The 18,286-nt window shown below is 37.0% G+C and overlaps 1 protein-coding gene across 1 annotated transcript in view; it reads right to left on the bottom strand.

The window, feature by feature from the left end:
* Positions 1-16,997, bottom strand: part of Stt3b (STT3 oligosaccharyltransferase complex catalytic subunit B) — a 97,671-nt gene extending 80,674 nt beyond the window's left edge. The window contains exon 1 of the mRNA XM_063257087.1: positions 15,880-16,997. Within this exon, the coding sequence (XP_063113157.1) occupies positions 15,880-16,193 (314 nt within the window). The 5' untranslated portion in view covers positions 16,194-16,997. The remainder of the gene's footprint in view (positions 1-15,879) is intronic.
* Between the last annotated feature and the right edge of the window lie 1,289 nt (positions 16,998-18,286).

Raw genomic sequence — 18,286 nt, 5'->3', positions numbered from 1 at the left:
CACCAGTTTTTAAATCCATAACAACATGTATCCAACCTATTAAATAGTAAAGCTATTAGTACCATCAAAAGAAATGGCCAATCATGCATGTCAATAAATGTATAATAAAATCAGAAAATAAGGAAATTTAAAACATAAAATTCAACAAACAGTGAATAAAAGAAAAAAGATGTTCTGTTCTTTCTCCTTTACTTTGACACTTAGGCCTTCTCAACCTATACACAAAATACCAATATTTCTTAAAATTAAATCCTACTAGTTGACAGACTTCATATATAAAACCCAAATTCAGTAATCAGTGAGGTTAGGAAACAACCAAGGTAAAGTACAAAGTAACTAAACATGGCATTTCAATCTGCCTTTTATTGTTCCTGCCATCTAGTGGTAAAATCAAAATACAAAGCATGCCATACTGACCAGTTATATTACTGGGGAAAGAGGATGTAGGGACCACAAAAATTAAAATAAATCCAAATTCATCAAGTGATACACATAAATACTGTCTGGGTAATTAAATACATAATCAATTTTTATTTACTTACTGCACTATTGTGCTGAGCAACATCCTAGTCCATTTCATTTTGAAACAGGATCTCATTAAGAGTAACCTAGAATTTGTGATCCTCCTGCCTCAGCTTCACAAATAACTGGGATCATAGGCACCTATCACTAGGCCTGACTCAGCACAAATTTTTATAAGCAAACTATGGAAACTCACATGAGGCTATATTCAAACATACTAGGATTATAGTTTCACATCAATGTCTAAGCAAATAATAGCAAAGCAAAATATATGAAAGATTACTAATGATACATGAAAAAGAACTCTTTTACTATGTCATTTTCACTACATCAATTCTGAAGGAAAGACTTACAAATACACAGAATGACCATTAGATGTAAGCAGTAGCAACTAGGTTCTTAAGGCTCAATAACTTCTACATATAAAATGTCCTACAAGGACATTTTGACGGAAAACCATCAACTATAGAAAATATATTGTACTTATCCTATAGACAAAGCATCTCTTTACTTTTGAGCAAAACAGGAGAACAATGGTGAGTTATCAAAAGGTTGAATGTTTTTGCACTTAGAGATAGCACTTTGACTCTGTACCTCCTCAGTGAAAGTGAAAAATATAATTAAAAAAAACTAGAAAGAACAAAACTTATTCTCAGTACATACTAACCAACCTACCTATTTTAGTCCCATCTCTTAATTTCTACTTTGACCATGACAACTAATAATTTTCATCAGTATTCATTTCTAAAAGGTCGTCTGCTTTATAAAGGATATTTAATAAGCTGGAAAAAAATAAGCCAACAGGGAAAAAAAAATCACATCAAAATAAGATGCTGATATACCATTTTAATGCCACTCAAAAAATCTGGAAAATTCTAATCACATTTTTGTTTAGCTAAGTCCAATACAGACTAAAATCTAAAGAAATTTAGAAAAAAGGCCAAGCACATGAGCCTTTCTTTCTAAGTAACATACACGAATATACTGTATATCAAATATACTATACATTTAAGTCAGGCACACATTCATGTGAAATGGAAAAACTGATTTGTTTCTTTTAATTTTATCATTATCTAACAGACATGTAAATAGGATTTGTTATATATAAGTAGGACTTTCATATACTAATTATGTATAATACATATGTAGACACAAAATATGTGTAAACCTGGGCATATCCCATATACTATAGAAGATAAATGATAAGCATCATCTATAGTAAAAATATCAATGACCAACAACTCGCTGTTATGAAAAAGTTAAAGTGGTTTAGCTAACTAGTAAGCTTAAGAGTAAAATAAACATTAGTCTGCAGGGAATATGACAGGACAGTGACGGTGAAGCTTTTAGAAACTTCAATAACAAACTAGCTATGGCATGCATATCAGAGGCTCACCACCACTGCTCTAAGGGTTGAGAAGCAACAAAAGATAACCTAAAAGAAAGCAATCATTTAAAACAACAGTATACACTGGTCACCTCTGAACATCTTTAACTTTTAAGAATTAAGGGAAGGGATATTCATAAGCTGACAAATTACTAAACATTAAACTGTCATAATAGGTACTAAACTTAGCCATCAAGACAAATTAAGAGGGATACTACAACAGGTAATCATTTTAAAAAATATATGCTCCTATTACAATATGGACATACTTTCTGTTTGAATGAAGAAAGAAAGAATAAAGATTTTAAGCCTGCAAGGCTCTAAATCCTAGATGTAGCCCTAGGACAAAGTCACTTACCTTCACTAGACCTCAGGTTCACTTATCAAATAAAGAAACTAGATCAGCCTCTCAAATCAGTTGCACGGAACACTACTATAGTTCGTGTCTCCCCTAAACTGTGTTAGAAATTAACCTTCAACATAACAATGTTCAGATGTGTTTAGGTCATGAGGGCTCTGCCCTCATGAACAGATCATTACCATTATCAAGGGGGTGGATTTGTTATAAAATATTTATCTCCCACAGATGTACGTGCACATATGCAATTCTGTGCGCGTGACTGATGGGAGTGCTGAACTAGTGGACCCTTCACACCTGCAGAGCTGAAAGCACAGAGGCCCAATGAACACCCAAAGGAAGGAACACCTAAAAAATGCCCTGAGGGCATGGAATACCAAAGGTGAACAGGTGTTCCAGTTCTTAGGGGTGCATGTAAGCAGCCAGCTAGTTAAACAAAAAGACAGCATATGACAAATGCATACATAAAGCACTGCAATGGTTGAGCAGTCTCTTCCCCTCATCCAGAGGAAGGGCTCCATCTGATCCCAAGCTTTCTGTCTCTATCTTTATTTTTTTCATCCTTTTGTCATCCCCCCACATAACTTAGCTCTCGTGGATGCAACATGTGACATGCATGCTGTCTTGGTGTTCTACCAAGGGCTAATACAGCAAGAAAGGTCTTCACCTTGACTTTGGACTTCCCAGATACCAGAACCATAGAAAATACATCTCTGCTCTTTATAAATTACCCAGTATTGTTATAGCAGCATAAAAAATGAAAAATACCAATTTCAGTGAACTAATACAGTGATTTTTAAATGCAGTAAATATTTTACACAAATTAAGTTTACTGATAAACTTCTCTACCTGTAACATGCTAATGTATATAGTAAAGCAATAAAGAATGGCAAGCCAATATTTACAAATTTAAATTATCATGGGTTATTTCATTTAAAATCACAATTTCCAGGAAATGTGAACTGCAGTGTACATTTATTTTGACAAGCATCTAAAAATTATTTTTAAGTTCTTTTCCAGGTGTGAAGTTTATTCCATAAGCAAAAGCTATCCAATTTCTTCCTCAAATAGAAATTATCAGCAAACATACTAACAAAGTGACAAAAAGAATAAATCAACTCCCCCCACCCTTTCAAAGGTGTTCAGATAGAAATGATTAGAAATACTTAACTATATATATGAAAGCTTTAGAATCCTTAATGTTTTCAAACTAACTTTATTCACCTATATGAAATATATATTAAGCTCAGAGATCAGCATGTTTAATATACTGTACTTTATAACCTATTTATAGAATTATAATTACACTTACTGAGCTTTTGTTTGGTAGTGCCAGGGATTAAATCCAGGACCTCACACATGCACAGCCGAGGAAATATCTCCCAGGAGAGGAGATAAATATAATTTAATAAACACATTATAGTAGTTTCCAAAGATAGCCCTAAATAATTATATCCCTACTTGTATATAGGATCTCCTCTGGATATTGAGATAGGCCTGTTTCTACTACGAACACTAAAATATAGTGGAAATGCTCTAACTCAAGCCTAGCTCTTAGCTGGTCTGGCAGCTTCTCAATTCACGGAACTCAGCTTCCACAGTTCGAGGCAGCCCAAGCACTTACATGAAGAACCAAATGCCCCAGCTGAAATCCTAATCAAAATTCCAGGTAACTTTCTGCTGTCCACACATCTGATACATTCTAGCCCCACGTGTTTATGGAGCCTCCAGATGATTATAATCATCTGTAGTACCCCATCAGCATTGTTCTGTCACCAAGTTTTTGGATATGTATTTTTATAAACTGTAGCATATTAAAATAAAATTCCAGCTCCAGGTATATTCTTTAACAAGCACTCACATGCATTCATCAGAACATATGTTTAATGTTCATTAAAAACAGAAATTCAAATGTTCCATCAAGAAGGAATTTATAAATGAAAGTCAAGAAAAATACATGGGAATATTTTTTAAAGCTCCAAGTAAAGTAAAATTCAGCCTGTTGTTTACATGCACATGTATTATGAAGGTTTTTTCCTCAATATTACAAAGGAAATGTTAAAACCTAGAATAATGATTTTTAGTGCTAAGACGAAAGGGCTAAAGGACACAGACATGAATTGGTAATGTCCTAGTATTTCAGTTCTGTAGTTACCAGGAAGCTCACAGGTGTTTTTTTATAATTATATATATAGTATACCCATCCATTTTACACAAGTTACATCTTAAATACATTTCAACTTATAAAAATACATAAACGTATATTATGTTGATTCACATCAAATATGTTAACACTAAACACTTAATTTACAAATTTCTTTTATAAATTTTTAATGTCCAGAATTTATTTTGAAAACTTTTCATATAAAAACTGTTTATATAAGATACTTCATTTAAAAGCTATAAATTAAACAACCAAAATTATCTTAAACAAGAGAAAAGATCTTTTAAATGAAGTGACCAATTCATTTTAACAATCTTCAAAAAATCTGTATTTTTTTTAGTTGTTCCTCAAGCTCATTTTTCTGCTTTGAACATATAATTAGCCTTTCTACAATTTTAACTTATTTCATCTACTCCACATATAGTTTCATTATCCTGCTCCTTCTTCAAATCCCAGACCACTACATAGCATATTAAAATAAAAGCCTTTAGCTATGGTGTAGAGTAAAAATTATTTGGGGGATAAAAATTACACTTCCATGGAACAAGTTTGCTAAATTTTGAAAATCAGGAACTTGTTTTACATATCCATGTATCATATTTAAAAAATCTTGCTATGTTTTTTAAAAGGAACACTGATAAATATTTGTATTGTTTCAATGTAGATTATTATAAAGTAAAAGCATCTTGCAGATTGTTTTAACATCAGTTTTAGGACTCACAGGATTATTACTACAATTACATGGAAAGATGGCATAATTAAAGAGCTGACCATTTTTTTGTTAGGGTTCAGCTTACAGAATGAAATACAAAGACTATAATCCCAACACTCAGGAAGCTAAGCAAAAGGATCACTGTTAGAAGCCAGCCTGGGCCACATAGTGCGTTCAAAGTCAGTCTGCATTACGCAGTGACACCATCACAAAACAAAGTAATCTTAGTTTATTTAACTCGAAAGGTCCACTACGTTGAATGATCCTCCAGTAATTAGACCTACATAAAGCTATTTTCACTCCAAAGACACTTTAGGGCCAGGGATTTAGTTCAGCAACACAGTGCCTGCCTGGTAAGTATGAGGTCCCGAGTTCAAGTCCCTGTATTTCCCCCTCAAAAAAAGGCACTTCAATGGAAGCAAACAAGTAAGTGCATTCATAGGGAGTGTTTTTGCCTTTAACCTCTTATGGTAAAGTTTAAGTATTAGTTCATGCCATGATGCCTTCCTAAAATGTAACTGAGTTTTTATAATGGCTTCCTAAATTGTAGCTTAATTTGCATATTAATAATCTATAATCACAGAATTAAATCAAGAGGTTTTAGGAATTCACATGGTTTTGGATACTAACTAGTCTTTGATTCAATATTCTTAACTAATGTGTTAAAATGTCAGAGAACTTTCTTTGACTTATTGTACTGAAAAGACTCATGAAACTAAATTTCCCTCAAAGATCTAAAGTATCCATCCAAACATTCATCTCCCAATGGCTGTTGGCAATCAATGAATTCACATAAAATCATTCTTCTGTAAGCATTATCATCTCCTTTCTTCAAGTCTCTCTTCTTCTGTAACAATGAAATACCTTTACTGAAAGTGGGATTACAAAGTTCCCTACCAAAATCATTGTCCTGGCATCACAGTCAAATCCAAGATTTATCAAAGTAATACCCAAGAGACTTACTTACAAGAGACTATATCCAATATTACCAAAACAAAAATATGGTTATTAAGGATAAAGGGTAAGTATGAATACTCACTGAGTAATATGTTCCTGTTTTGTGTAAAATACTGCAGGAAGATTAGACATGTGTTCTTGACTTAATGTGTCTATCTATAGTAATAGCACTACATTATCATTTATTAACAGAGAAAATGAGCACTAAAATTCAATATACCACACAGTATCTTACCAACTTAGGCAAAGAACAAATAACTTAAGTCTCCTTGAGTATTGTCTTAGTTACTTGATGTTTGTCCCTGAGATAAAATACCTGAAGCCCAAGTTGGGAAAGGAAAGGCTTATTTCTTACAGTTTTTGGAGGTTTCAGTGCACACTCAGTTGGCTCCAAGGCAGGCGGGCACGGCTGGGCCGCAGTTCATGGCGGATACAAACAGCAAGCAGGAACCGGCAAAAGAGCAAGACACACCTTCTTCCTGCCATTATATCACATCCTGGCTCCACCCCTTTGTGGGTGTAGCACTGACACCATCAATCCAAGCACTAGACAATGAACCATCACAAATGCACAATGCAAACTCATGAGCCTGGGGGCCACAGACATAAACCATGAGAAGTATATTTTCACAAGTGGTAAAATCTTCAAAACAGTTCTAGATTATTTAGTAAAATTAACACTCATAAGCAAAATGTAAAGTACATTTGATACTCTGATTAATAAAGCCTATTATCTCTAAGGCAGATAAGCTATCATTACGTTATTATTTCTAAAATAGTATGCCTAGTATGTTCAACAGTTAACACATTTCAAAAAAGTATTTCCACTTGGGGAATTCATGTAAGTGGAACACAAGGAATGCTGAAATCTCTTAAATCACTGAACTCTACCCAAACAGAATCTAATTCAAAGTATTTTATGTTACATAGGCACCTATTACATGGAATGTTGTGGTAAGGGATATAAACATGTATATTTTTATGACAAAAGGTTTAAATTTTATGCAGAAAATTCAAAATTTGAAGTTCCAGATTTAAATTTTTCTTCAACTAACAATGAATGAATGAACTCTGATGCCAGATCATCAGCTGTTCACAAGAAACACAGCTACTAAGTAGTATTGGATCCTATACTAATACACAGTGGGAAAATTTCATCAAAATAGAACAAAATCATTTTGACCAAAAATAGAAATGCCTTAGAGAACTTTCCTTTTTGTTTTACTTAGGAATTTTTTTGATTAAAATCTTATAAACTATAGTCACATTTCAAATATTCTGAAACATTTTCTAACACACAATTCATACCCCAATAGATTTCAAGTTCTTACACAAAGACCCACTTTTTCTTTTCTATTTTCTGAATCATTTTATCCTCAACAGTTTTTGAAATAATCTTCCTAAAAGCATAATTTTCCATCTTTTTGAAGACCAAGAGACAGCTACTAAATCAATAAAAAAGAAATGGAAAGAAACAAAAATAGCAGCCATGACAGACTGCAAGAAAGCAACATAGAAAATAAGAAATACAAGAAAACATTCAAAATTTAATGAAAACTTTCAAGATTTCACAGCACAAACAAAAAACTCACACACACACATACACACACACACCCCTAACCACACCAGGGTCAACAATCTAGTATGAAAATACCAATAATCAGTCCTTTCTTAGGGCTTTCCTAAATTTCTTCAGCTTAGTTTTCCTTTCAGATACTTTTCCTTCTTTCAAGAGTTACTAACCATTCCCTTTCTTTATGACAATTTTTTAATGTGTGTATATACGTTTTTTAAAATGATTAATAGTTGACAAAAGACACAGCTTTTAAGATTGCTCTATGATGCCCAAGCCAGTCCGAAATTCATAGTCTAAAGTGATCCACCTCAGCATTGTGAATAGCAGGGATCACAGGCATGTGCCATTATACTCAGCTAAAAGATGAAAAACTGTCTTGTGACCACAGACTTCCTTAAAAGTAGTTGTCCAGCTGGGCTTGGTGGCACATGCTCACAATCCTAGCACTCAAAGGTAAAGGCAGAATGATAAAACTTTTAAAAGGACTGGGGATATATAGCTCAGTGTGAGGGCCCTGGATTCAACTCACAAAAAGAAAGAAAGAAAGAAAGTCATCAAGGTTATCTAGAGACAATACTGACTCCATCTCAAGAATTCCGCTTTGTAAACCAGGCATGGTGGCACACATCTGTAATCCTAGACTCAGGAAGCTGAGGCAGGAGGATCAACTGTGAAGGCCAGCCTAGGTTAGTGAGCTCAGTGCCAGTCTGAACTATATAGTGAAACCCTGTTTCAAACAACAAGAGTTCAGCATTGAGATCACTGTAATCTTAAGCGAAGAGGATCTCTTCCCCATTCCTTTCTTAAAGATACTTCTGCTTTTAAAGAGCAGGTAACCTCGTGGGTAAGAAAGTACAGCTGAATTTATTGCTAAGCCTTACTACCCACATACGCTTGACAACTTTGACCAATAAAATGAATCTTAAAAACATTTAGCAAAAAGAACAAGATACAAAAGCCGTAATTCTATTCACCTAAAGTTTAAGGCAAAATTAAACTGTATTAGCAATTCACAAAGTTTTACCACCCAGGAAAATATGCAAGGATATAATTATTCTAAAAGATGGAAGAGGTGGGGAATTGGGAAATCACACAGCAGGGCCTATGATAATAGTGATAATAGTGATCTTGATCTGTGTAAGTCACGTTCTACTATGTATTAGTTCATTCTGTGTATTAGATTTTACACTTTTCAATATATTGCCATATTGAGAAATGCTTTAAAGACCTAAACACCTTTATACCTATAATTAAAGCCTTTGGAGAATAGTTTTTTTGCTCATGTTTACATGAACATTTAAGACATTTTCAAAAAATAATTCAAAGGTTACAAGAGTGATGCTTTCCAATAATTCTATATATTATTTTTACTTTGGACTAGACAGGTGATAATATAATAATTTACTCTCAAAGTAAGCTCTCAGTTATGATCCTTTTCTCCAATCAATCTGGCTGTATCTTCTTAAAAGAAATCCGGCTAGCAATGAACAATTTGAGGTTTATGTATACTAGAACTGTAGAAATTAAGTATAAATTAATGTATCACTATAATTTCTGTAATGGTATAGGCAACAGTATAAACATACCTTCAGTATTAGTACACACACACATACATACACACATCAGAGGCTGCACACTATCTAATTAGGGAGGGGGTGAAGGATAGACTTCCAAAATTTTTTTTTTTTTTTTTGTCTTTTTTGAGACGGGGTCTCGCTATGCAGTTCAGGCTGGCCTTGAGCTCACTTTGTAGCCCAGGCTGGTCTCGAACTCCAAAGGATCCTCCCATCTCAACCTCCCGAGTGCTGGGATTACAGGCGTGAGTCACCAGCCCGGCTAGACTTCCAAAATTTTAAGTTTAAAAATTTCATCAAGTTTTCTGTAAATTGGAAGGATTGCTAAATATTACTTGCTAAAGAAATACTGAGGAGAAAAATCTTTACTTGAGAATGGGTAGTAAGTCTGTAACACATGGAAAAGAAATTAAAAGGAAATCTCAAAATAAATATTACCAATTACTAGTATTTTAAGTTTATATATAAACAAAACTTGACTATATCTTCATATATAATAACGTGCCCCTTTCAATATGAATCAACAGTAAAATCCAAAAAGAATGAAGTTTTAAAGTTTAAAGCTATTAACTTATTATTATAGGTGACCTGTGCACACTACTTTTTACATCACCAATTCCAAATTAAGCATCACATAAAAACTATTTGTTTCCGTATCTAACCCTGAACTGTCAACATTTCCAACACTGTCAACTGAAAGTGATCACAGAAAGGAACTTCCTATCTTCTAAAATAACGATTTTCAAACAACTCCTCAAAAGGCTCCCTTTCTAATACAAACAAGTGAAACAGGAAAGAATCCAGCAACACTATGAAGTACCACTGTGCACATTTAATCCCTCTGTTCCTCAGCTGCTTTGTCCAGAAAAAAATGAGGAAAGGGAGTTTACATTCTAAAAATTCACTAGGGTACAGAATTCTGAGTGTACTGTGAAAGTACAACTGTCCACCCAACAATTCATTTCATTGGGATGAATTAATATTTCCAAACTCATTATTATGACGTTTTACAGACAAATCTAAGTGGAAAACATTAGATTTTACATTCAACTCCTCCCACCATTCAGTTATCCTCTTTAAAAAATTGGTTGCTAAAGATTTCTCAGTTATTCTGGATAAAAACAAAACAAAACACACCTTTTCAACAAATTTCTCATTTATTCTGGATTTAAAAAAAAAAACTTTTCAATCTTTCTCTCTTTCCTATACTACAGCAATCAAAACACAGTAATTAGTTATCTACCAACTGGTCAGCTTAGTTAGCTAGAGGAAAAACTGACCAGAAATTTTGATAAGCCAGTGTATAAAACTTAAGAGCAGCTGACTAAAAGCTATTAATTAAATGCAGGATACTATCATTTAAGACTGCCTTGGAGACCGAAGGTGCAGTAAAAAGAACAGACTCTAGAGTCAAGCAGATCTGCATTCTTCATGCTTTTTGAGAATACTTAACAGAAATATATTTTGTCTAGGAAAATAAAAAACGTCACCTCATCTCTTCAATTCTAAGATACTTAACAGATCACTAAACACCATAAAAACTACGTACCTCTTGCCATTTAGAATATGTACTGAAGTTACCCTACAATACTGAACTCCCCAAGAATAAGAAATTACCAGCTTACTGCAACTATCAATTCTTTGCCTACAAACAAGTACAAATTTTATTAAACAAAGGCATTCACAAACTCGTATTTTAAGTTATATTCCAAAATATGTTTAGATATCTTTGCATGGAAGATTTTTTCCAGAGACATAAAATTTTAAATAGTAGTTAAGATTTCCTATCAAGCCTACAAAAATGCCAGTTAAACTACACTTACTAAACCATGAGAACCTCTGGAGAAACTACTTCTTTCTCTCCCAACACTTGGCACAACTAACATACATTTTTGTTTTGTTTTGTTTTTAATCTCTGGAAATCATTCAGGGTGAGAACTAGGTTAGTGCAGATGAAGGTGAATCATTTACACTGCTTCTCTTTTCCATAATATTAATTTGGCCCATACAATATATTTGCAGATCCTAAACTTGGAGAAAAAAACAAAACCAAAACAAAAAAGCACTAAAAAATTCTATCTGGATTAAACTTGGAAGAGACAACAGCCTGAACAATAAAAAGTTTCTAAAAACTCAGAAAATATAGGAGTTTCACATAACTTAAGTAAAAGCAACATTAATACCCTCCTAACCATTGCAGAGTTTCTTCTGAGATACCAGGTTCAGCAGACATTAACAGACACAGATCAGCACACTGACTTACATTGTAGTCAGGTCCATCACTAACCAAAACTTGGAATGGATGGAATCTGATCCTAACCTGCAGTCCAACAAAGGATACAGAAACAGTACTTCATACATAGTGTGTTCAAATACTTGTATTACAGAAAACAAATACTATCCAGAAATAAGATACCTTCTTTATGGTGGACTTGAGGGACAGGGAAAACACTCCTCATTCAACAGTAAACACCACACTACCTACTGGTCTCTTTAAATTAAAAGGAGCAAAAAAGGACATATACATGATAAAGCAAAGCAAAATAGTAAACACAGAATTTATGTGGTATAGTCTGAAAATTTTCACAATAATTTACCAATACATAGAAATCTATTGTACTGTAATTGACTACAGTATTGTGGCTCTCTATGATCATTAAGTTTTCAAAGTAAGTTAAGGAAAAATTTGATTTGGTCACTCAAGATTAGTATTTCTCATTTCTCATTTCTGTACCAATGATAACTAAGATATTACAATGATGAGACATTTAACATTTTCCCATACGCTCTTTTTTTAAAAAAGCATAAAAACTGCACATTAGGCAAAAAATAGGCTACTAAATTTCCCTATATTCATAACAGACAGACCCAGTAACATGAATTGAGTTTCTTTGGTTTCTACAAGGTCTTTAAGCAAACTACTCAAGGAAGTAAAGAATATGCAGTCCTACTCAAATCAGGCCTTAAGAAAACCCCGAAGAAAAAGAAAAGGTTCAAGGTCTTTCATGACAGAGCCTAACTACGCAGGGACATACCGATATTTGCTTCATGAAATCCATGACTACCACTTACAGGAGTCATGCTTACTAAAACTGGGGGCTAGTCCAATCCCCTCATCTAATTCAGCAACTCAAGCATAATTTAGAATAATCTGAGAAGCTGTAGGCTATAAAAATTTTAAATTACAATGCAACTAATGACAATATACTTGTTCCAATGTATAGTTAGTTGGACTGCTGTTGCTAATGATCCTATAATCAGTGACTTTTCAAGACCTGGAGACATTTGCTTCTCAAACTAGTTTTGTCACACATTTTGTATTCTTCAGACATGAAGTCAGTATCTTTTTCCTCATCTGCAAAGTGAAGAAAAAAAGATCTCAAAAGTATTGAAGCAGTCCTCAAATTATAAACAGCTTATGCTCCAAGGTTTACCACTCCTCTGAAAACATGTTTGTACTAATTAACCTATCTATATCATAGTTTCTATGGAAAAAATTGTACTCCAAGTTTCAACTCTTAAAACTTTCTGCCCTGCAAAGAGAGAGCTGCTTTTTTGACAGCTGCAGTTAAAACTGAAACTTTTTTGTCTTTCCAGGGAGAAATTACTATGTGAAGGTAAAAAGAGCAGCTCTCCTTATATAGGGAGCTTTTCTCATCGCTTCTATGAAAGAAGCTATAATTTAACGATATAGATCAGGGAAAAAGACCTGTCTAATAAAGCTTACAAATATTAACAGTTACAACAACTTTGTTCCAGATAAAAAGATAAAAGTTCAGTGCTATGATCAACCAACTGTTTGGCACATATAAACAACATACTCTCAAACTACTTCCTTGTGATTAACTGATCTAAGAACAGTGGAAATAACTAAAGTGAAAGGTAAGGAGATTGTCCCCCCAAAAGTTGCCAAATTCTTAAAAAAAAAAAAAAAGGTATATATTAATTAACATCATATACCACCTCTTTAACAGTTGGTAAGATATAAAACAAGCTGGGTGACAAATTTAAAAAACAAGTGTGACAAGTCAGTTTGGCAGCTAACTTGAATGGCACACAATTTACAAACTACTGTAAAATTTATAGAAAGAGAGTAAATAAGCTTTTCACCTAAAGTGAATGATATCAAACATGGAAAAAGGAGTTGAGGAAGGTGTGGCAGGCCAGAATAAATTTGTTCTGTAGACAAAAGCATGAGAAAAACACTAAAATACCTGCCACTCTATCTAGTAAGAAGATAATCTGAGCAAGTTCCAAGACAGTGTGTAACTTAGTGTTAGACTATGGTAGACCAGTTAAAGTAATGGTACAATCTGCAGCTGTGGGGGAAAATGGCTTTAAAAATCCAAAGTAATGGCAGGTAATAATGTATCTATGCCTAAGTTTTTTTCAACAAGAATTATTTGTATGAATAACATGTTCAACTACTAGAGATCTTTAATAGATGAAAAGAAAAACAAAAGAGGGCAAATCATTTTTGTCTGAAGCTTAATTCTCAGTAAATCACCTGAATTGGAAATGGCAGGAGATTCACACTGACAAATACCTATTTACAATATAATGTAGGGACAACTCACTACATATACCCAACATTAGGAGTATAATCAACCAAGAATATAATGAACATACAGTTTTAAAATTATTAGTAAGGAGAATAGCTAAATCAGGTAGATTATTAAGACTTAAAGAGATACATACTTTTTTTGGTATCAGGAATCAGTCTCAGGACCTCGAACCTGCCAGACAGGCAATGTGCCTCGGCTATATCCCTAGCCCTAGATGTATATGCTACAGACTTTGCCTAAAAATCCAAAAGATAGTTTTAACAAAAGGATGCGTCAGAAATGTGTTTTAACACATGAAAAAAGAGAGACAAAATACATTTTTATAGAAATGAGAAAAGATCATGTCCTCTATGTATATTCTCAAAACTGGAAAAAAAAAATCTAAGTGTTTTTTAAAAACAATATTTTACTACTTTGTAAAGCAATCTACTAAGACTTTTCATGTTACATTATTCAGTTTCAATAGCGCTCTCAGGCTGATTTTGATGTAGATTCTAATTTTCAAATTAGAATCAAAGTAAGGGGAAAAAAGACAAAAATCATCTCATTCAGTTGTTACTCAAAATGTTTGGTCAATCATGCACTTCTGCTATTTTAACCTGAAACGACAGAACTTTCTCCTTTTACACTGTTCAATAAATACCAGCGGTTTTCATTTTCTGGTTCTAATTTCATTTTTGTCTAATTTGCTTAAGTGTTTCAAAGTTAAGTCTACCTAAGAGTACTGTATCTAGTTAACAAGGATTCATAAATATTCTCAGGCTTACGTAGAATCCACACTAATATTTTCTTCTGTACTTCCAAACGTAAAGGTTATCAAAAACAAAACACTAGTTTTAGAAAATTAAAATCTGTAAGATGGTATTAAAACATTCCCAGAAGATGTCACACTAATTAACTTTTTATCTAAATTGAATTCTCCATGAGTAAACCCGTCTGGTATTTAGTAGATGCTACAGTATAAATCTTACTCTTTATAAAAGCAGAATTTACATCCAGTATTTTAATATATGCATAAATTACCCCTGAAACATTTATAATCTACGTAAGTATTTAGTAACTCAAGAAGATGCTCTGCATTTCAAATAAATATCCTAAAGTTTCATAGGTGTAATTTTAAGGAAGTAAGATTAACTGAGGGTTGACAGGTCAACAAGCTGTTTAAAAGGTACGATCAGGTGGGAAAAATTTAACTCAGGTTGATCAAGTTAGAGAAAAAGTTGACACAATCTTACTTTCTCAACTCACAGATCAATATAGTTTTCTTATTTTAGCCAGGGTTAAGGGTAGACTAATTTCCTAAAAATTCAGCTAGTTTCTTATACTATAAGCAACTTGGATGTATCATCGAGGGCTCCCATCATTATGGTTCTCTTACCTACAAATCTTCTTGCGGAGACCAATAAAGGAACTAACGCAATGCTATCTGATACAGTGCTTAACACACTGAGGCTGACAGTTTGGCTAAAAGAATAATGAGCCCACTCTAAAAAGCAACCCAAGATGATTGTGGGACAGTGAGGCGCTGAGTGCAGTTAAGAGCCTTGACAAGACAAACAAATAAAAACCCACTCTTGAAAATACCTAATGGCGAATAAGAGTCGCCAGCTTTCAGATCACTTTCAAGGATTTTTATTATTTCCTTTCCTACAACACCACATTCTCCTTGTCCCTTCTCGTGTAAGAGTATAAAAAAAAAAAGGTGTAAGAACATTAAAACTGCGAGATTGAGCTGGACGGGTCCCAGCTCCTGTGGCGACGGGCAACCGCGGGACTGATCCCATCCCAAGCAGCAAAAACGCGCCGGCAAATATCAAAGAGCCCGAGCGCTGCGGGCAGGGAATCGCCGCGAGTCCAAGAGCAGGACCCGCCGCCTCCAGGCGCGCCGGGTCCCGAGTGGGGCGCCCACCTTCGGTCGGTCGTCACAGGCGCCCGCCGCGGGCCGCTCGGGGCAAACTTCGCCCGCGGGCAGGGGGCGCGCGCGGAGCCCGGGACCGAGCGCGGCGGGCAGCAGCGCCGTCCCGCGCCCCGGAGCCGCGGCGGGGGAGGGGCGGCGGCACTCACCACGGGTCGAACTCGTGGATGATGCTTTCGAAGCGGATGACGGCGAAGAGGCGCGAGCTGAAGCCGGCCAGCCAGGCCAGGAAGAGGATGGTGAAGGAGAGCAGCGACTGCCAACCCGCGGGCTGCGACAGACCCCCGGACAGCCCCGCGGGGGCCGGCTTCGGCGGCGCCGCGCCGCCTGCCGCCTTGGACGCGCTCTGGGCCCCGGGCCCGTGGTGGCCGTGCCGGCTATTCCCCAGGGCCATGAGGCCGCTCCACGCGGACGAGTTGAGGGACGACTTGTGCTTGCTCTCCGGGGCCGAGGGCTCCGCCATGTTGTGCCCCGGCGGCGGGTCTCGCGCTCCTCAGCGGCCGCCGCCGCCGCCTGGAGCGAGGGGTGCTGGGCGGGGACCCGGAGGAGGAGGAGGAGGAGGAAGAAAAGGAAGGAGGAGGGAAGAGCTCAGCGCGCTCCCGCCCTCAGCGCCGCGAGGCCAGGGAACTGGGGGTGGAGGCGGCGGGGAGTCTCCGCCTCAGCAGCGGCCGAGATCGCTGCTCTCTCAAGCCAGATGGCCCCCGCGCTCCACTAGCCATCCGTGTCCCCAGTGCAGTGGCGGCGGTGGCGGTGGCGGTAGCGGCGAAAGCCGACGGGACGAGGGCGCCAGAGAAGGAGCAGGCGGAGGCGGCACCACAGCTCGGAGAAGCAATGACATTCCCCCTCACGCCCGCCCCGCCGCGACGAGCAAGGGGAGGAGCCCCCTGGAGTCCGGGCGGAGCTCTGGCAACGTCTGACTCCGCCCCTCACCCAACAGGAACTGGCCCCTCCGCCTGTCACAAAGCGACAGGTCCGTTAAGGGGCGGGTCCAGAATGAGGCATCCTCCAACGAGGGCCCGAGCTGGGGCGGGGCTTAGCCAAGCGTTTCTCCTCCTCCCCCTCCCGGCCTCGCGCCTGTTCGCCGGGAGCCGCTGAGGTGTGCGGCTACGGCTTCATTGTCGGTTGAAACGCTGTTCGCCTGTGCGTGCTGGTCTGCTCGCTTCCTGTAGTTGAACCTAGCCGAGGAGTCGGGAGGTAGTCGGACAAAAGGGAGCGCCTGTCGCCATACTTGACTTAAGGGGTGCGAAGGGCATTAGGCCAGCCGGGCGAACAGCTCGTATGCTCTGCGGTCGTGACTTTTAACCGGCTCAGTACCGAGCAGCTACCACGTGACTGAGCGCGCAAGCGCGCTACGGGGCCCCTCGGTGCGTGGGTCCGACCGCGAGCTTGGGCTCCCAGACCGCCTGCACCCGGCGCAGGTGGTGATGGGGGGAGGGAACGGGGGGGGGGGGAGGCGGTGACCCTGCTTCCCCGCGCGCCGCGCCTCTGTCCGCCGCGAACTGAGCGGAGACTAGTTTGCCAGCGCTGAAAACTTGGAGCAGACCAACGTGCCTTTAGATCCAGAAAGACCTAGCGTAGCAGGCAAAATGCGACCTCTTGCATTTTTTCATTTCTTGTACAGTATTTTCTGATTCCAAGAGTAATGTCTCTTCACTGGACTTGTGGGCAATTGCAGAAATTCATTGTTAACGGCTGCAGACATTCCCTTCAAACAAGTGAAACTACTCAACATGTCCTGGCCTATCAACTGTTACTCAATGCCAATGCCAACTTCAGTAAATGTAATGACTTGAAGACCCAATATATGAATTTTTAAAGGTCTAAGACTGCTTCCCTTTCTCTACCTCTCCCCTCCCCATAATTACTAAGTAGATTAAACTGATAACAAAATGAGTTCAAATGAGGAGTGAAATTAAAATTATTTTGATGTAGGCACCAAAGGAAGGTGCAAAGGTTGATACATAACCTCAAGAGAGACTTGGTTAATTTTGCATGTAAGTTTACAATTGTCCATTTTAGTAGGGAAATAACAACTGAATTTTAAAACGTACTTGTGTAATTATAAAGGCACACAATTATTTTAAGTTATAAAATTTTAAAATACAAATTATGTTTAGGAAATGCTAGATAAATGAACAAGTGTAATTGCTTTGAAGTTGCTCTTTAATAGATTGTTACTTTTCATTTCAGTGACTAAGTTTTCTCATTTCCTTACAAAAATATAGTCTCATTAAAAATGAGGTTTCCAGAAATACTTTTTTCCACCACCAATTTAATAGCCAACATTTATTGAACATCTAAATTTTAATGAGAATTATGATATTAACCAGCCCTTTTTGTACAGCCGAAGATAGCATGCTCTTCATCAGAACCGAAACTACACACTAAAAAAAAGGTAGTGTGTCAAGTATTTTTACCCTTGTTCAATGAACCAAACTCTACAAAATTTATTTTGTATGTTTAACTTATTTGGCTATTTCCGTATGTAGATGTTCCCTATTGTTTTCTATATTATCTCCTTTTGTTTCCTTTTTTGATTGCTTAACGGCTAGAAGA

This window comes from Cavia porcellus, unplaced genomic scaffold, assembly GCF_034190915.1.
Source record: "Cavia porcellus strain 051 isolate PalLab524CR breed Dunkin Hartley unplaced genomic scaffold, mCavPor4.1 scaffold_10, whole genome shotgun sequence".
Classification (NCBI taxonomy): Eukaryota; Metazoa; Chordata; class Mammalia; order Rodentia; family Caviidae; genus Cavia; species Cavia porcellus.
The sequence above is the reverse complement of the archived record's forward strand: the minus strand, read 5'-3'. Positions and strand labels throughout refer to the sequence as shown.